This window comes from Physella acuta, unplaced genomic scaffold (assembly GCF_028476545.2).
Source record: "Physella acuta isolate Inbredline_101_S28 unplaced genomic scaffold, ASM2847654v3 ptg001149l, whole genome shotgun sequence".
NCBI lineage: Eukaryota > Metazoa > Mollusca > Gastropoda > Physidae > Physella > Physella acuta.
In genome coordinates this window covers 436,079-457,500 of record NW_026732666.1, presented here as the reverse complement: position 1 = coordinate 457,500, position 21,422 = coordinate 436,079, and the positions used below count along the sequence as shown (strand labels likewise).

The following is a 21,422-nucleotide window of genomic DNA, read 5'->3' as shown; positions in this document are numbered from 1 at the left end:
TCAAATATCCTTTAACTTTCATGTAATGTTGGCAATACAATTTAGTCAAATAAAAACAGCTGCATGGGTTGTATTGTATAATGTCGTCCATCTTATAATTTTGCCATCGATGTCCATGCAAAAACAATTCTTCAACTTTGTCTTTTTTGTGTCAGTTGCTGATCACTGTCTTTTTATAACTGTAGAATAAACGCAAATTCCGATACTATCTTATTATGTATACCCAAAAAGATAGGCTAAAAATTGAATTTGTGTGAGAGGGTGGGGGGGGGGGGGGAGGGAGTTGAATGGAGTTTAACTTATTACCGACATTTTTACCCACCTTCTCCCCATTAAAGAACTATATGATAAAATGTAATATATTTTGTGCTTTTTTTTAATATCCCAGTGTGTCAGGTTACTCCACTGAAAGTGACATTTTCCTACAATAATTTCTACGTTCGTTTGTTTCCTTATTTAAAATTCCGTGACCAATAAACACATAATGTAGTATATAGCTGCAGAACAACTGAACTTAATAATGATATTTTCAAGGTAGTTTGGTAACGCGCATGTGGTTTTGGATCTAACTTTGTACTTTTTGTGTTAATGTCAATGTGTTTATCCTTTTTTTAATAATGTGTAATCGGGAAATCATAGATGATTTGTGTCTTTCAAAAACAGTATGTAAGAGCAAAGCTATAAAAGACTGAAGCTAAAAAAAAATTATTCTAGTACCTAGCAAGAAGGTGTTGTTAATTATGTTATTACGTTACACTTCAATGTTTGCATACAAATATATCAGCAATTTACTTCCTCTTGCTTCTTGTTTGAGTATTTCTGGGGTAATTGATTGATATTAAATATACATTTTAAACGGTTTTTCTTACAAAAGCTTTTATAATTTAGAATCCTATTTTTGAAACTTGACGTTAACTTAAAGTTATGCCCAGTTTAAAATATATTTTATTGCGTTTAAACAGATTAAAGTTTTCTATTTAGACAGATAAGGTGTTAGTATTACTTAATTTGCGTTTGCATACTTATGGAGTTCAAATCTCTGTCATAACCAGTATCCTGGTTTGATTGTTTTTTCTTGCGCAGAGATAATGTTTAAGCGCTCTTTCAAGTGACTTGATGATTTAAGCAGCATGTGGACTATCACTGTAAACATTACTTTATTACTGCTTTAGAAAAAAAATCGCTTAAGGTACGGGCAGAGGAGGGAGAGATAACTGATGATTAATTGCTGATTAATTAGTCGTCACGAAGAATGATCTTTGCTCAGAATGTATTAAGTTCACAACAAAGCAAGAAGTTGAATTTATATTTTATTTGAATCTCCCGAAAAAAAACATGTTTATATAAAGTTGTTAAAGTACGTTAGATTTATTTCATATGGCGTCTAGTTTTAATTAATTATGCTAAATTAAAATTATCGAATTTATTTAATGTATTGAAAATGATAATTTCGCAACCATTTAGATTGTAATTATTCATTTTTAAAATTATTAATATAAAATACAGATTAACAAAATGATCTATTGTTTCTACTAGGTATACATATTTATGTTGTTTTTCAGTTGACATTTATCAAACAAATTAAACTTCCTATTCTATAAATAATTATATAATTTAAAATTAGCAATGTTTTAAGATTACGGTTGGTTTTTGTATCATGTTATTCCTTAAGAAAAATATATTTGTTTTACTGTGTTATTAGCATAAAAAAAACTACGCTCATCAAGTTAAACACGTTTGATGGTACTTTTTTCATCGCTAGTTATTGTCCTGGCTAACATAAGAAAAAAATGGAAGCAAATCTTTTCGAATCAATTAAGATGATTTTTGTATGAGAGATTCATTATTTAAGAAAAAATCAAATTCATTTATTGGATTTTATTTTATTTCTAGTAATACAATTTCATGGGATCTTGCAATGAATAAAAAACAAATATTTAGAAAAATATTTGAAATTCGGCATTACTAACATCACTGGAAATGGAATAGAGAATAAACAATTTGTACTGTGCAAATTTGTTCTTAGTCAGGAGTCTATGAAAACTTCCAAACGTCAATTTGAGACGAGTCATTCGGAACATCAAAAAGATATGTAGTTCTTTCGTCGGCGTGAAGCTAGTTGCAAACGTCAGATACTTGATCGAACAGAACGTTTTCATCAAGAAATCACAGCATTAGTGCGAGCATCGTATGAAGTAGTATTAGATATTGCCATTCAATAAACCTCACACAAAGGAGAAAATATCATCAAACCAATGCTGAAGATGGTAAAATTAATTCTTGGGGATTCCAGTGCAGTAAAGATGCAACAATTATCTCTGTCTAATAATACTAAGCAGCGGCGTATGTTAAAAGACAAATCTGTCTAATGGTTTCTAAACACAAGCATAAATAATTTCAAATAATTTTAGACCAAAAGCTCAGAAAATTATATTATGGAGATGTGTGGTTGCAGCCCTTTGCTCCCCAGGGGCCCCAGAGCAATAAAGGAATGATGATGATGAAAGAAGTGAATCTGGGGGGGGGCGGGGGGGGGGGGGAGGTGGATGGAGTCAAATCTTTTTTACCAACCCTCTATTCATAAAAACACAAAATGAAAAAATGTAATAATACACTGGTTATTTTTTGTTTTTTAATTCTCACTATAAATGTAAGGTTACAACAATGAAAAGTTTGAGACAGCATTGACTTGAAAAATTATGAGTTTGAAATGACTCTATATAGATATGTTAATGTCAGCCCACTCTTCCTGTTGCTTCCTCAATGATAATGTGTTAGTAATTCTTAAGTAGCATTGACATACTTATGGAGTTCAAATCTCTGTCTTTACAGAATCCGGATTTATTGAGTTTCATTTTCTTGGGCGTGGTCATGTTAAGCGTTTTTCCAAGTGACATGACGTCCGTCTTAAGAAAGAAGTGGACATTCCCTTAAAAACTTTTTTGCTACTGTTTGAAATAGAATCCGTTTAAGGTGAGGTGAAGGTGGGGGAGATAGCTGCTGACTAATTGCCCATTAATTACTCAACCAAAAACGTGTTGTGCTCACAATTTGATAAGTTCACTAAAACAAATTTCACGACGCAAAAAGTTGAGTGTATATTTAATTTGTCTATCACGAAAAACACGTTTATTTAATGTTATCAAAGTAAGTTTAATTTATTTCATATGGCTTCAAGTTTTAATTAAATTAACCTTATCGAATTCATTTTAATTATTAAAACTAATAAAATCGCAACTGTTTAAATGGTAATTAATAATTTTTTAAAATTATTAATATAAAACACAAGACTAGTAAAAAAATCATCTACTGTTTATATTAGTAATACAGGTGAAGATTTATGTTGTTTTTCAGGCGACAATGATCAAGCAAATTAAACTTCCTATTCTAGTTTTCTGTTTGCAAATCTTGCGTTCGCATTCTGTCAGTAAGTTTTAATTTTCACTGTTTATTTGTCAAAAACTAATACATTTGTCATCCCATATAGACGTTCTATTCTAACTTAAGAAACTATTAGCCTCTCTCGACCTCAACTAGTTGTTTCAGCTATTTTTGAATAAAATACAGGGCACGAGAACTAGGCGGAACTTAAATAAAGCCCATATGCTATTATGACTTTAGTATAAGCATAAATAATATAGAGTCCTTGCAAACACGTGACCTAAATCACGTGATACCAACGTCCGCCGCCACGGTGGTGTACACCGGACGTAAACACAATCAGATGTTCGTCAGCGCTGGACGCTTTCACTGTATGTAAAGAACAACAATTTGTTAAATAACTTGAACTCTTAGGAATTGAAGATCCTTATACTGTAATTGACAGTTTCGTGGATAATATAAAAATGCAGCCGAGATTTCTAAATAAAAATACTGTTAGTAATACTTTTTGCGTTTAGAGTTCTAGTAGACGAATCTGATAAAATGCAGTAATATATTATAGGTTATCTAGATCTGGTTAATGTAGATTCTAGATTCTCTGTTAAGTGCAAGATTTAGTAGCAATAGATATTTTACAACCACACGATTGTAACTGTAACAAACGTGAGACCACTTAACTCCTACAAAACCCACACTACAACGGCTAAAATTTGGGTAGCACGTTATATAATGTAAGACCCTCATAATCCAGTAGGGAAGTGATCAGACACATTAACACTGATGTTCCACCCTCAAAATTTCTTAACCTCCATGATGGCCAGCCCCCCCCCCCCCACCTCTTTCTAGCCCACCATAAAACTTCATCCCTTTGTAGGTAACATTGATTATTGTTCTTAGAACCTAGCCCCGCAGAGATAGTATGCTATGTAATTTATGACCATCATGGTATAGCATGGTTGAGACCAAAGAGAAGTCAGCACCACTGCCCTCCCCTGATATTGTCTCACCTCTGTGATACCCAGCCCCACAGAGATAGTATTTCTTATATAATTTATGACCCTCAGGGCCCAGCAGAGAGAACAAAGGGGAAAATCCCACTGCTCTCCCCACAACATTTCTCACCTCCATGTCATGTGATGTCATTTATAGCACACATGGCTTATCAGGGGAAAGCATTAAAGCAGAGTAGTTAATACCGTCCCTTTTTACATCAAAGAATCTTAACTCTGGACAGCTACACACTAGTATACTAGCTCCAAATTAGGTGCCTACTACTAGACTGTAGGCCCTATGTAGACCTGCAATTGTATCAATTGTAGACTGGGTCCATTGTTATTATTCTAAACCATCTCACTTATAATGTTTGTAGCTTGATTTGTGTCTTTTATAAACAGTGGATTTAAAAAAAATTAGCCTAATCATTAACCAAATAATAATAATGTGGTTGGCTGGTATCATCTAGATTCTACTACTAGGATACATAAACTTAGTAGACAAATTACTAGATATGCATTTGAATTTAATTAAACTCAGTCCAGTATCAGACACATATTACTGTAAAAAGACGCAAAGGAGGTAGGCCTTAGTAATTTATTAAAGCCGTCTACTACAATAATATCAAATACATGCTTGTATAAACTTTTAATAAATTTAAGTAGCAGATTCTAGATCTAAGTCTAGTCATACAATCTATTTCAATTTCAGATAATTTCGTTTGCTAAAAAAAAAGATTAGATTATAGAGCTACAATTTAGATTTAGAGACACTTAAATACTTTATTATTTTGATTACTTTTGATTTATTATGGGTGTATTTTGAATCGAATGTAGATCTAAATTTTGTAATTAAATTTAACTAAATAAGTAGATTCTAGATTCTATGTCTACCCAGCGGAGCTAATCACCCTAAATCTAGAATCTAGATATGTGGTCCGAATTTTGTTTACGCCATGTTTAGAGCTGGATTCTAGATCTCAATATTAAATCAATATTCTATTATTACAATTAAATCAATTTATTCTCATTATTACTTTTGACTTTGACTTTTACTACTAGTATTTGTGAAGGTCGAGCATATTTGTCTTATTAACAGTTTTCTTTTATAATTAAAATGAAGTTTATTATTTTACTGTCCTTACCCGAAACAAAGTATCGAGAACAGATTCGCATGTTATTTGCCGCTGCTTCACTCACACCGCGGCGATAAATATTGGCTAAATATTGACGGCGTCTACTATCTGTTAACTGTCGATCTATATCATCTCGGTTTAATATAACCCTTTGCAGTCGAAATAAAGGAATCCCTTTAGATCTGCCACTTCGAGTATCACAACCTTTCACAACTCAGATCACCATTTTGAATGTAGATCTGTACACCGCGATGGCGGATGTTTACATACACGAACGGACGTGACGTCATGTGCAAGGACTCTATTGGTAAATTTAATCATCATTTCCCATTCGTGCACAAGACACATGGGGCAGATGAAGAAGAGTTCCTCTGCGTCATAGATCTCAACATATGATGGATTAGCGTAATCAGCACTATGCCCACCCGCCTTTGTTTCCCGAACCCATTAGGAACGTTCCAATTTGAACCAGGATTCGAACTTGAGACTCTCAAGATTTCAGTCTAGCTGTCTACAGCCGTCCCCTTCTGCTCACTTTACGGTAGTAAAAACGATTAGATGAAGATGAAAATTTAATATTGAGTTTTCTATAGTTTAGTACAAAAATGAACTTTAAATATTACACAATGGTGATAAGTCGAGTTTCGACAATGCTCATATATATATATATATATATATATATATATATATATATATATATATATATATATATATATATATATATATATATATATATATATATATAATCAAAGCATGTGAGGATGGATGGTTTGGCAAAGACTGTAAGCTCCAGTGCCACTGTACAAACAACAAATGTACAGACGACGGTACCTGCATCAATGGGTCAAGGTGTGACGGTGAATGGTTTGGTCCTGCTTGTCAGTATCGTAAGTTTGAGTTTTCTTATTAAACTTAATTATTACCTTTTCCGGACTGTCGCACACACGCTTACATACTATTGTGCTATATTATATTCAGCTTAAAATTTATTTTTTGTTTTCTTATAATATTGTTCTTTTTAAATTCCCATTAAGATGCGTTTTCCTTTTACAATTGATTAGTAATGTCAGAAAAAAAAATATGCCTGATCTGAGTTAGAGGGTGGTTTGTAGCAAGCGCTAATTTGTTTAGACGAGTCTTTTATGATTTATTTTTGGAACGATCTCAGTTGTGATATGGTACATAGTTAGATTATAAGTTTATTAGAATAAGGTCATACAAGTGACTTACAAGAGCAAGTTATCAGAAACATTTATTGTTCGCATTGGAATACGACATGGGTATTTCGTTGACTGGTCGGTGGTATAACGAAACACGCTAGAGGAAACAAACTGGAATCCAACGGATGTTAACAGCTCGAAGTCTTGGATTTCGCAGATGTGCGCTATCTTCTCGTCCACAGTCAACAACAAGTGCAGAAAGAGTTGTACTGATTGACGAAGCAGTAATAACTATATTAATGATAGTGGCACCACACATAACGTTCTGTTTGTAATAATCAGCAACTATAAAACGCGTTTGAACACACTCTAAAACAATGTGGAATTCAAGTGCATTGTCAAAAAAAAATCATTCAGGATGTATAGCTAAATGTGAAGTGTCTTTTACTGTATGGCTCTGAGCTAGATTACAGACAGTGAAGAATGAAATAAGAGCACGGAAAAAGTGGTGGTTAGGGCACAATAGCAGTAAATATCATCAATAAGCCGGTGATGAAGAGGACAAAAATGCCTGAAGAAAATTGTTTGCTTTAAAGAAGTGGAGACTGGATTATTAGGGTGAGTTGACGAAGTGTTGCCTACGCCTATGCTCCCTAGGAAACCGAAACATAAAAAGAAGAAAATCAAAAGAGCTTAGAGCAATGGTTCTTAACTTAATTTTATTTCTCCCCCTTGCCACCTCACCACCTGAAAGGAGAAAGGCTATATATATATATATATATATATATATATATATATATATATATATATATATATATATATATATATATGTATACATGCTGAAAAAATTTGAAACCCTCCCCCACATGAAACGATCCTTGCTACGCCACTGCGAGGAAGTAAAAACATGAAGCACACTTGTTACTTTCTCGTATATACGAAGTATAGAGAAAGTATAGAGAAATCGAGATTTTTACAAATCTCGACGTTTTACACCTCACTGATACGGAAAAACATAATTTTGCAATCTTGTCCGTATGTCTGTGTGTCTGTGTGTGTGTCTGTCTGTCTGTGTGTAAACACGATAACTTGAGTACCGTTACAGCTAGATTGATGAATTTTCATATATACGTATTTTATTGAAATTGTAGATCCGTATCAACTTTTGAGCGATTTCCGATAACCGGAAGTGGTACTTTTCCTACTTTGAATTTTTCAAAAGCCTATAACTTGGGTACTATTTCAGATAGATAAATGAAATTTCACAAGTAAGTAAAAAATCTAATTCTCTACCTTCTGTTAAATTTTGAGTAATTTCCGTTGACTGGAAGTAGTACTTTACGCTACTTCCAATTTTTTAAAAAAACTAATGTAAATTTTAAAAGTACTAATAATATTGCGCACTATTATGCATTTTTTTATTTGGCGTTCACTTGGTGTGCAATTAATTTGTCTACGAGATTTTATTCTATTTTTAAAACTTTAAGTATTTAAAATGGATTAAAATCATGTCTATAGCCCGAGTTCCCATCCTCTGTTATTTTATATAAGAATATTCGAGAAAGTTTAGGGGAGATCACTCCCGGTTTATTAAGAATAAGAACTCATGAAAAGTAATTTTTATTATTAAATTTCCCGACAGCAGCGTATTTTTTGCCTGAAAAAAAGCAACTCTTTATTTTTTCTTCTTTAAAACTAAGAAATTATCTTTCTTCGATAAATAAATAGTTACTTAAAATATATATCAGTGTGTAGGGCATTTAATTACGATTAATTTTTATCAATAATGTGTGGGTTTAAATTAATGGGTAAAAACATATGGGTCGTTTAGCCGCAGTGGTAGTGAAAAAAAATAATTCCGGTAAAACGTGAAAATAATTACTGGCTTAAATAGTTAATAAATGATACAAGGCGTCGCTATTCGCGGTTAGCTTTTATCCCTTTCACTAGATTAGGAAAACTTTAGTTTTTCTCTGTCAATAATAATAATTTTTCGCTCCATATAAAGTGTTAGTCACCTACATGTACCATTGGTCTTAGCTCTAATTGTTGCCTTTTTTGAAAATTTCCTTAAGAAATAGAGAAATACGTTATTTATTGTTTTAACTCTTTTATTTTTCAATAAATCTCAAAAGAGAAAATATATCTTTATTTGCCTTTGGTGTGCCATCAACTGATCCACAAAGTATCATTGGGCAAAACCTAATATTTTTTTCTACGTATGGGCTGTATAAGGCGGTGAACAGCTGCGCTCATTTCTAAAGATGGCAGAAACCGATCTTTCGTCCAAGTTATCTCGTAGCGCATTCTATGTCGGTGCCTCATTCCGTTTGCTAACTGAGCCAAAATAAATAGACAGAAAGATTTAGAAAACCTAAATCGTATATTTATAGATTTCCAACACACATAACCAAATAGTGTGACCTACTTAGGTCTGTTTTGTTTTATGTAAATTTAATCTCCTGAGCTATGTATTTGTCCTTGGGAGAATTGTCAGTTCACTGGTACAACCCGGTCAACTGAACGCTGTCACATCAGGTGATTGTAAGTTTAATCCCTGGCAGAACCTCAACCAATGGTCTTGCGACCATGAGAATCCTTGACTGACCCTCAATCAATAGTTGTAAGACTTTTGAGTTATTTCCCCTTACTCTGAGTTGTATTTAATCACGGGATTCTCAAGTTCAGAGGCCGCCAGATTGACCTAGGGACCAGGAGAGGTGTGCCTGTGGTTAGGTACGCCATTTTGCAGTATTGTTATTTTGTGACATGATTTCACCTTTTGTATAAGGAATTATGTGACTAGTTGTAGTTTACTGAATTTGTGTTCTGGTGTAGTATTACACCTTTTTGACTATCGGTGATAGTTTAACCTGTATACGGATTTCTATTGTTGTAGAGGCAAATTGTCTCTCCTTGGTCTTTTGTTGTAATTATTATGAGGCCAATTCAGTTGTGTGTAGTAATGATTTATCACAGCTGTGATGTATTGTGATTTTTCTCAAACTGTAAGTTGGAGTTGAGTTTATTTATATTACACTGAGAATCTGTACATTTTGATCTTACCTAGTGTCATTATCTTGTACATAAATTAAAAAGGTATTCATAGTTTAAGTCGTGTGAGTCTCTTCGATTTGTCGTGTTTTACCCCTAGACTGCATTAACGAGCTCACGGCAAGTTGTTGAGATTCCGTTACAACGTCTTCTATCGGTACCATACCAAACGAACCTGGGGCGTCCGCTTCCTCCGCGGCTGTCGGAGGTCGGACATAACAAGTGAGGGCTCGACCGGTATTTTGATTTGTGTGCAAGTTTGGCACTAGTTTGAGTTTGTGATCAAGAGTTTGGTCAGTAGTTCGAAGAAGTTGAACTAGTTCTTGAGTAGTTGTTTTTGTTATCAGTTGAAAGTAAACATTGTTACTTGTTAGCTATGGAGGCTTTGTTGTTAAGTCCTACTGTGGAAGCAGTTGAGAACTTAAGTAGGAAAGAGTTGATAACAGTTGTCAAAAAGTTAAACCTGGACTATATTGTTACTCAGACCTCTAGGGTGTTGAAGGACAAAGTTATTGTTTACTTCATTAATGAAGGCATGCTAGATGAGGGTCTTCTTTCTGAAGTTTTGGCACGGGAAGTGGAAATTGTTGATAGGGAGTTTGAGGCCAGACTAAAGTTAGAAAGAGAAGTTCAGATGAAGCGGTTAGAATATGAGTTTGGTATTATTGGCAGTAGTTCAAAGTCAGAAGGTCCTTCTCAGTTGTCTGTGGCCCAAACATTGGCCCAGTTTTGCAAATTAGTCCCTAAGTTTGAGGAGTCAGATCTTGTCGTATTTTTTAATACATTTGAGAACATGGCTGAAAGTTGTCAATGGCCTAGTAACGTAGTCACAACGTTACTAAGCACTGTTTTAATTGGTAAGGCTGCCACCACATACCAGGCACTCTCTCGCGAAGTCCAATCAGATTACAAAAAGGTCAAGGCTGCCATTCTGAAGGCTTACGAAATAACTCCAGAAGCCTACAGAATTAAGTTCAGAAAAATTAGGAAACAACAGAACCAAACCTATGTTGAGTTCCTTTTTGAAAAAGAAAAAGTCTTTTCAAGATGGCTCCATTCTGAGAATGTCAACGACTTCGACAAACTCAGAAGTCTGATACTAAGAGAAGATTTCCTCAACGCAGTACCTGAAGAGATCAGACTACACATCTTGGATAACCGAATAACAGACATCAAAAGGGCAGCAGAATCAGCTGATACATACGAGCTGGTGCATAAGAAGTCACAGGGTTCTGGTACCAAATACAATCCAGTACTACCTCTCATCAGCAACAATCCCTCTGCTGGCCAGTTGCTGAGATCTCGTCAATCAACACAGATACCCAGAGTCACAGCCAGGCGACTGATCTGCCACTATTGTTCCAAGCCTGGGCACATCATCAAGAACTGTTTCCTGCGACAGCGAGATAACAGAGAGTATATACGAACATCTCGTAACGCTCTCCCCCATCAAGCAAGTCCAAAGGTGAACCTCGCCCGTCGTGATGACCCTACACCAGCGTGTCCACAGGGAGGTAATGAAGTGCCCACCTCTTTCGTCCAGTCATCTTATGACTATCCTCTTCACCAACCGGTTACATCAGCAGCAACCAATTGTGAAGAATCGAGAACTGTTGGCTTCACATCATTCATGACAGATGCTGTCATCAGCAACCCTGGAGACCCAACATCATCGCGGAACATCGTAGTCCTAAGAGACACTGGGGCTTCTCAGTCACTTTTGCTGAGAGACTCATTGAACATCGCTCCAGAAACCAACACCGGTGATGTCACCATCATTCAAGGAGTGGGAGCTGAACCAACAGTAGTTCCACTACATAAGTTCAACTTGAGACATCAGCTCATCCAAGGAGATGTTATCCTTGGGGTGATAGATTCCATACCTGTCCCAGGAGTACACCTGCTTCTAGGGAATGACCTAGCGGGAAGCAAAGTCCACCCCCAGGAAGTTCAGAACCCGTTCTCTACAGACCCCGACGGTGAAAATGAACTGTTCTTTTGGCCGAGAATGCACAACGATGACACCCGTTATTGCAGACATTGTAAGAACTGTCAGTTGGTTGGGAATCCCAGTCAAAATATTTCCCAAGGCCGATGAGACCGATTCGTGTGCTAGACGAAGCATTTAACAAGATTACCAAGGACTGCGCCACCTCTTCCCAGACCGGAGAAAGAAACAACTGGTTTATCTTGTAAACTCACTATCTCTTTCTCCACAGCTAAGTTTATGTTACATATAAGTATTTCTAGTAAATTTGATGATGCTACTCTTAAATTGTTAAAGGCCCCAAAATTGTTAAATACTAAATTTTTGGCCCATTTAGAAGACCATCTTGAACATTTATCTTCTAATGAGAATCAGACATTCTCACAGGTAGTTTAAACTTTACCCTCCATGCTTAGGGATGGCAGATTACTATAGGCGGTTTTGTAAAAACTTTTCAGCTGTAGCTGAACCACTTACGGCCTTATTGAAAAAGGGTGTTGAGTTTGAATGGTCAACTAAATGTCATGAAGCCTTTTTGACCATTAAGTCATTTTTATCTAATGCTCCTGTTATGGCTGCACCAGATTTCAGCAAGCCTTTTAAACTTGCCATTGATGCTAGCAATTTAGCCATTGGCTCAGTCTTATTCCAGGAAGACGACCGAGGGATCGACCATCCAATAGCCTTTTTCTCTAGAAAGTTAAATGAGAATCAAAAGAATTATTCCACTATTGAAAAAGAAGCTTTAGCTTTGGTTTTGTCCTTACAACATTTTGAAGTCTATGTCACCTCTTCCATCAATCCAGTCATGGTATTTTCTGACCATGATCCTCTTAAGTTCACCACTAAGTTGGGACAGAATAACAATAGAATTTTAAGATGGTGTCTATTTTTCCAAAATTTTAATCTGGTTATTTCCCATATTAAAGGAACTGACAACATTGTAGCTGACTGTTTGTCAAGAATGTAAAACAACTTTTGATGTTCACCTTGATCTTGTGAATTTTTTTTGGTTAGTTATAACCATTTTGCAAATATTTGTTATGGTTGATTAAACTGTAGCCTGGTGGCTGGAGTTCCAAGCTTTCAATTAGATCAGGATTGTACGTTTTGTACGAAACTGATAACTTGTTGAAAATGCCTGTTATTTTCAAATGAACCTTATTTAAAGGTGGTTTTGTATAATGTGCATTGAGTTGTTATAAAAATGTACCACATTATTCAGTTGATGTTGTAGTGGGACATTTAAATAAAGGAATTAAGTTGTAAGTTTCCCACATATTATATCCAGATGGATATGTTTTGTTTCCTTTGCATGAGGAACTTTGATGTATTATTATTTTGGGAAGGATTGTTTCCCTTTGGTAAATTGTAAAAAGGTGAATTGTTTCCCTTTAATTCTTAAGGATGTTTTTTCCTGACATAGAAATTTTGTTACTATAATTGGACATTTTTTGTGTCAGATTTGTTCCATGTAGTGATTGCCATTTTTGTGTAACAAAAATGCCTCTCTAAAAGGGAGGGGATGTGACCTACTTAGGTCTGTTTTGCTTTATGTAAATTTAATCTCCTGAGCTATGTATTTGTCCTTGGGAGAATTGTCAACCAATGGTCTTGCGACCATGAGAATCCTTGACTGACCCTCAATCAATAGTCGTAAGACTTTTGAGTTATTTCCCCTTACTCTGAGTTGTATTTAATCACGGGATTCTCAAGTTCAGAGGCCGCCAGATTGACCTAGGGACCAGGAGAGGTGTGCCTGTGGTTAGGTACGCCATTTTGCAGTATTGTTATTTTGTGACATGATTTCACCTTTTGTATAAGGAATTATGTGACTAGTTGTAGTTTACTGAATTTGTGTTCTGGTGTAGTATTACACCTTTTTGACTATCGGTGATAGTTTAACCTGTATAAGGATTTCTATTGTTGTAGAGGCAAATTGTCTCTCCTTGGTCTTTTGTTGTAATTATTATGAGGCCAATTCAGTTGTGTGTAGTAATGATTTATCACAGCTGTGATGTATTGTGATTTTTCTCAAACTGTAAGTTGGAGTTGAGTTTATTTATATTACACTGAGAATCTGTACATTTTGATCTTACCTAGTGTCATTATCTTGTACATAAATTAAAAAGGTATTCATAGTTTAAGTCGTGTGAGTCTCTTCGATTTGTCGTGTTTTACCCCTAGACTGCATTAACGAGCTCACGGCAAGTTGTTGAGATTCCGTTACAACGTCTTCTATCGGTACCATACCAAACGAACCTGGGGCGTCCGCTTCCTCCGCGGCTGTCGGAGGTCGGACATAACAATAGTAAAATGTAATGATTAAATGTCAAGTAAATAATATTTGTTTTCCAGAAAATTTAGCGAAGATGTATACAGTCAAATCACCTCGTGAAGGCCTATCGTGTAATGCTTTAATGGATGGTAACACAATTAAAGTCTCCTGGAACATTTCCTATCCTTTCACCTTCCTCTGGGTACAATTCAATCAGGATAGTAAGTATTGAACTAGTCTTATGACGTCAGTGATCTAAATCGTTATCTGCTAAAGTTTGAAAGTGACGTCCAGTTTCTATACTAGATATGTAATAATACCATACATTTTTCACAATATGCATTGCAATAAGTAATGTATTACTGCAGAATTCAAAATCAAAACATTAGTAAATACCAAACAAAGCGGAGGTGCGGTAATTTATTATTCATAAAGTGTTTTTCTAAATTAAATGTTTGCGGTTTAAAGAAATGTTATATTTTTTTTTAAATCATCATTTATGTTTCTGGTATTTTGTTTTATATTTAATATCTATAATTAAAGTTGGGATTGTATGTATAACGTTTTACAAATCAGCCAACCAGTTTCACTAGCAACAATTGCTTATAAAACTGGGAAATGAAGGGCTAATTTTATAATTTGTTAAATTATCCTGATATTGAGCCTAGTTACATAAAGTAAGTGCAACATGTGCTCAGCTTAAATATGCTAAAGCTACAATGGATTTTTTATTCCCTTTGTTATTATACAAACAACGCTCTACCTTGAAAATTGTTGATCAGAAGGTTCTAATTAATGTATTATGACACCTAGAATAATGTTTTATTTCATCAAAATATTGTGAAATAATATTGCATTTTCCAAATTGACTGTAAATTTTGTTTCAGTAAAATATCCCATGTCAAACATGAACATCATCATAATTGACGGAAACTCTACGTGTGACTCTATTTACCAATTTGCTATCAGCCAGGACACGATTGAGTTCAGATGTCGGACAACAATAACTATGACACGTCTTGTTTTAAAAGGGGGAAATGTAAAGAAAGTCTGCAATGTTTATATCAGTGGAGGTAACTTGAACGTTTTAGCATGACATCATTTCATTTGTTAATTGTGTACATGAAATCGCTTCTGTCATAATAAATTATGAAATCGGATTCATAAAATACATTATAGGAAGAAACGTTGCTGTTAAACAATCTGCAAGTCAAGACAGTACGGATACTGACTATGGTGGAAGTTCTAACGCTTCTAATGCTGTAGATGGAAACAGAAATAGAGACTGGCACAAGGGTTCCTGTATGCATACAAAGGAAAAGACTGGAGGTCTGCCACATTACTGGACAGTAAACTTTAGTGGCGAAGAATACCGTGTCAACAGATATGTTTTGTACAGTCGATGGGATAATAATCGTGAGTATTTCCTTTTTGAACATAATTCCATAGATTCATAGCATGCTTATGTTTTTTGTGTTTAGACCACACAAGCTTTTTTCTTCGTTGTGGACCGATATATATGGAGTGTGACGTTTTCCCTGAATGTACACTTGCCTGAATACGACAAATGCCCGAATGGACACTTGCCTGAATACGACAAATGCCCGAATAGACACTTGCCCGAATGAGAAAAATGCCCGAATAGACACTTGCCCAAATGCGACAAATGCCCGAATACCCGTGAAATCGGTCGTCGGGCAAACGGCATTCGGGCAAGTGTCTTTCGGGAATTTGTCGTAGACCCGACAAAAGCATTCGTCCTGCTTAATATCAACACATCATTTCGCACAGGCGACAATTCGAACAGTCCTATTTCTGTGGTCATTTATTTTAGTAGTTTATAGTCGTGTACCACCTTTCTCTTTTTCCTTTTTGATGGAATAAATGTTGGTAATTATAGGCTACTTGTTCAACTGGCCGATACTTCAGTGGTTGTATAAGCCACGATGGGAATACACCACAAAATCCATTTGAAAAGCTATGTTAGTCTTAATGATTTGATAACTGTGCCGAGAACCACCACCCCACCCCTAGAAACAAGGAGATAAATAACTTTCTAAGTATTGGCCGCAAAGTGTATAGCTCGTCTTGTGAACCGTTGTGGATCTGTACGCATCTTGACGCAAATAAATTAAAGCAGATCTCAATTCGCCTCAATAAAGATGACTAGTTCAGCAATGGTCGGGCCGTCTCTCTATTTGTTCGGTCTGTATTATAATTAGTGTTGTCCCTATGTCCAAGTCGCCATAATGTAAACAGAAAATGTATGTGTATTCGTTAGTGCACTCCCTAGTGTTTCAGAATAAGAGGGGAATTACAGTATAGAGAGGAGCCAACAAGTCAAACCTAGGCGACGAAATTAACCCTAAAATGTATTAACAACAACTTAGAATGTGTTAACGTAAGACAAGATGGTCGACGGTACGGGCTTACTGAAATTTTAGGACTTATACATTCACAACGTCTGAGGAAATGACACAGTGTTATAACATACAGAAATTAGACACACTTGTTTAAACAACAGAATTAAATATTATAAATGAATAATTTCTCTCAAAACGTAAATTATAATACTGAAGAAAAGTACTGTGGTATTTTTAAAAATCAGAAACAGCTGCACTTGTAACTGATGTTGCTCTCAAAACATTAAAACAGCGTTACAATATATCTTTGCTATGGGTTACATTCGCTAACATCTGCAAAAGTGTTTCTTCCAGTTTCTTCTCGAGGGAAGGGGGCAGTAGATATTTTCATGGGGGAGGGACAATAATAACAGTATATGTTTTCTATATAAATACCATTTCTTTCGGTGGAGGTGGGCGGCAGACCTCCCCCCGAAGAGATGCCTAAAAGAAACTGATCTGCAATCCTCGCTCTACTTCCTAAAACCGGGCTGGGATAAATGATACCACCACTTACTTGGAATTAAATATCTTTGAATAGATAATTAATTTTTAAAATGTCTCCATATAAATGTTAACTAATATTTATCAATCTTTTTCTCTTGTAGCAACAACAACTTGTTGCCCGGATAGAATCAGTGGGTTTACACTAACAAGTTGGAACAACAAAGGTGACCAAGTGTTCACATACACGGCACCTGAGGCATTGTTACTAGTCCACACTGTTGTATCAGGATCACGTGATGTTACTCGTGTCAACGTCACATTGGATGTAGACTTTTTAAGTTTTTGTGAGGCCGAGATTTATGGAGGTTTGCAGCATAGTTAAATGTTTTTAACTAAAATAATTAACTTGTTGCTCATGTGTCTTTGATCAAAACCACGAATTTTCTTTGAAACTACTTAAATTGAGTGCAAGTTATAAAACTAAACTCTATTTTAAGTCCTATTGTGACTGTTAGAATACGTCATTGATAAAAACTCTAAAATTGTCTAAATAATGAGATAATGTTTGTCTACTAGTTGCTTAATGTCGACGCTTGTATTTTTCCAGTCAACATATGCCCAGAGAACAAATACGGCCTAGACTGTACTAAAGAATGTAAGTGTGTCAACAATGAACAATGTCACGTGGACACTGGTACCTGTCCATCTGGCTGTGCTCCAGGCTACACATTTGAAGGGTGTCAGACAGGTGAGAGAAAATGTATTTATTTTAAACCCCACAATTATTATTACCGTTAAATTCTAATGTTTGAACTAATGTTTGTTGTGTTCAGCTGAACAACAACAAGGTAGTAAAATATATTTTGAGATAAATCTATCTCAGAGTGTAGTGCAGGTACATGGGGTGTTGACTGCCAAAACTCTTGTAGTGTGAACTGTTCTACCAAAGACAGCTGTAACCATAAGGACGGTACGTGTGATGGAGGTTGTGTGGCAGGGTTTAAACCTCCGCTCTGTACTGAAGGTAATATAAATGTATGGAGAAATATTTTAATTATTTGGCCCTTTTTGCACATTATATTAAAGAATTGTCTGTTAATTAACTTTGATTTTATTCATTATGTAGCGATTGATATTTTAGTATGTTTTAAATAACTTCAGTATATAAAACGTAACGCTCGTATTTTTCTAAGTCATTTCTTGATGCTGTTTTTAAATCTCCAACTATATTTATAGTTTGTTTGTCTATATAGTACACTGTGGTGTCTTTCATTATAGTCATATTGTGGCTCATAATTTAGATAGAACATGTCTCATAACTGTACACACTGGTATCAGTAATATTATCAGTCAATTTAAGAAAATAAAACATGACAGTTCTACTGATGAAAAATCGCCAGGTGAACTAAAGGAATGTTTCAGCTAACATAAAAAGAATAACGGGCGCCATTTACCTGAATAAGACGTTACATGGACGTAGGCCACTCCTATCTATTTAAATATAGTAAAAACCCGATAGCAGTCAAGTGTGTAGGAAACAAATTCAACTGCGTCCTCCATTCTTGTTGCCTTTTACCTTAAATGTCGGGTAAAAACCCCATTAAATAAATTTAACAAAATACAATTTGTATTTCTCGTCATAGTTTTTGACAGCAACTTTTTGTATTAAAATAGAATTTTGATTTCAACTGTACATTTTGAAGAAATAGTATGTATAAGTTATAAAAAAAAAAAATTAGCAATGTTTTAAGGATAGGGTGTTTTTATTTTACCTCGTTCATTTCTTATTCCACTTTACCTGTAATAAAATTATGTTTGTTTGACTGTGGTATTAGTATAAAAATGATTACACTCATAAAGTTAAACACGATTGGTGTCATTCTTATTACCACTAGTTGTTGTCTTGAATAATGTTAAAAAATGGAAGCCAATCTTTTCGAATCTATTAAGTCTTTTTTATGAAAGATTCATCATTTAATTGTTTATTGTAATGCTATTAAAAACAGAAAATATATGTTAAACCAGGTGACTTTGTCTAAATATTTCATAAATACACTACCAGAAATTACAGATGAGAAAAGAGAGGACAATAATACTTTTAGCAGTTATAACAAATGGGTCGGTTTGGCTGCAGGTCTGGTTGCTGTAGGTGGTTGTATTGCTGTAATAATAAATTTTACTCGTAAATCTAAAGGTAAACGTTTACTTCTTTTTAACATAATATCTTAAACAAGAATCCAGTGTTATTACCAATTTAAAGCAATTATCTATTTTATTTTAATTTTCAAAACAGCAATGTGTTTCTTTGAATGTACAAAGTCATCAAAACCAAAAGACTCAGCCACTATAGAGACATCAAATGACATACAAATGCCAAGTTTCCCCACTGACGATGACGGTTATCTGATGTCACGTGAGAGAGTTAATCTACTACCAGCCAATACAAGCTCAGACATGTTCCCACAACCAGCAACCAGAGGACGTCAACAAGAAGCCACACATAGAGATGTTACGGCCACTGTTTCCCTTACAGCAACGTGCGTGACGAGTGAAAATCCTTATGATGTTATTGATGAAGCCCAGGGTTTATATTTTAACTAGGCATACTGCCTAGCTTCGCTTAGGTTTTTAAAAGGCATTTGAGAATTTGAATACTTAATTATTTAGCGATGGATTGGGTGTGGAGTGCTTTAATAAGTTTAATAAGTTTAATTTAAACAGTAATGCTAACTTTAGAAAAAATGTTTTTGTTAGTCATTTACATGCAGATTCATATCGAATTTTTGGAAAGTACGCAATGTATAACTAAAATGGAATTAGAACTACACAGGTTTCATGAACAGTATATCTCATAGTTTATATTACATTGCCTTTTGAAATTAATTAATTAATTTAATTAACATACTTAACTAAATTAACAACTTAATTTTGTACTAAAACAAATGCTATACTTCGTCATTTTCTGTTTCTGTTTAAAATAGTATACAATTATTTGAAAAATAATAATTTTAAAAACGTTACCTCCCTTGAAAACTGAACGTATGACGTATGTCATTGTTTACTTATATTGTTTGCTTATATAAGAAACTAGATAAATGGCCCGTTGAGGAAGGGTACAACGGGCGCTAGGCTGATAGTGCTGTCTCTTTTCTCTAAACTAAAACCATCCCACCCCCCCCCCCCCCCCCCCACACACCCCCACCCCCCCACCCCACACACACCACCCCCACCCCCACCCCCCCACCCCCACACACACCTCCACCCCCCACACACCACCCACCCCCACCCCCACCCCCACCACCCCCACCCCCCACACACCTCCCCCCACCCACCCCCACCCACCCACCCCCACCCCCCAAAAAAACATGTCTACCGTCCCATTCAACGAAATATAATTATATACTTTTTCCAGTGTCCGCCCCCTTCCCGAAAATTCTACCCCGCCCCCGAAAAACTCAAGTACCCCCCTGCCCCTCTCCGGGGAGGAAAAAGTCTGAAAGAAACACTGGTGTCGCGCTTAGCCACTACGCGAAGAATTGCATTAAAGAAATTGCGAGAAAACCACTTTTTAGATTAGACACATTAATTAGGTGGTAATTTTATTATAGAGTATCGATGAGGAAACCACCCCACCCCACCCCCCCCACCCCCACACACACACCTCCACACACCACCCACCCCCACCCCCCCCACACACCCCCCCCACCCCCACCCCCCACACACCACCCGCCACCCCCCCCCCACACCACCCCCCACCCCCCCCACACACACCCCCCCCCCACCCCCCCCCCCACCACCCCCCCCCCGCCACCCCCCACCTCGCACCCCCCACCCCCCACTCCCAAAAAAATCATGTCTACCGTCCCATTCAACGAAATATAATTATATACTTTTTCCAGTGTCCGCCCCCTCCCAGAAAATTCTACCCCCGCCCCCGAAAATTTCAAGTACCCCCCACCCCTCTCCGGGGAGGAAAAAGTCTGAAAGAAACACTGAAACCAACCCACCCCCCACACACCACCCCCCACCACCCCCCCACACACCACCCCCCACCCACCCCCACACACACCACCCCACCCCCACCCCCACACACCACCACCCCCCCCCCACCCCTCCACCACCCCCACCCCCAAAAAAAACATGTCTACCGTCCCATTCAACGAAATATAATTATATACTTTTTCCAGTGTCCGCCCCCTCCCAGAAAATTATACCCCCGCCCCCGAAAATTTCAAGTACCCCCCACCCCTCTCCGGGGAGGAAAAAGTCTGAAAGAAACACTGAAACCAACCCACCCCCCAACACACCACCCCCCCCACCCCCACACACCACCCCCCCCCCCCACACACACACACACACACCCCCCACCCCTCCACCCCCCCCCCCCCCCCCCCCCCCCAAAAAAAAAAACATGTCTACCGTCCCATTGCAAGAAAACCACTTTTTAGATTAGACACATTAATTAGGCGGTAATTTTATTATAGAGTATCGATGAAGAAATTTCTTTTGAGTTGGGGAGGGGGGGGGGCTCAGACGTTCATAGGGGGGGGGGGGGGGGTTGGGGCTTCGCCCCTACCCGAAGAAT

The 21,422-nt window shown here is 36.5% G+C and overlaps 1 protein-coding gene across 1 annotated transcript; it reads left to right on the top strand.

Annotated features, from left to right (window-relative positions):
• Positions 1–9,362: 9,362 nt before the first annotated feature.
• LOC131956429 (uncharacterized) lies at positions 9,363–11,821 on the top strand. Its single transcript, XM_059320864.1, has 2 exons — positions 9,363–9,405; positions 9,769–11,821. The coding sequence occupies exon 2, from the start codon at positions 10,100–10,102 to the stop codon at positions 11,819–11,821; it is 1,722 nt and encodes a 573-aa protein (XP_059176847.1). The 5' UTR covers positions 9,363–9,405; positions 9,769–10,099.
• The last annotated feature ends 9,601 nt before the right edge of the window (positions 11,822–21,422 follow it).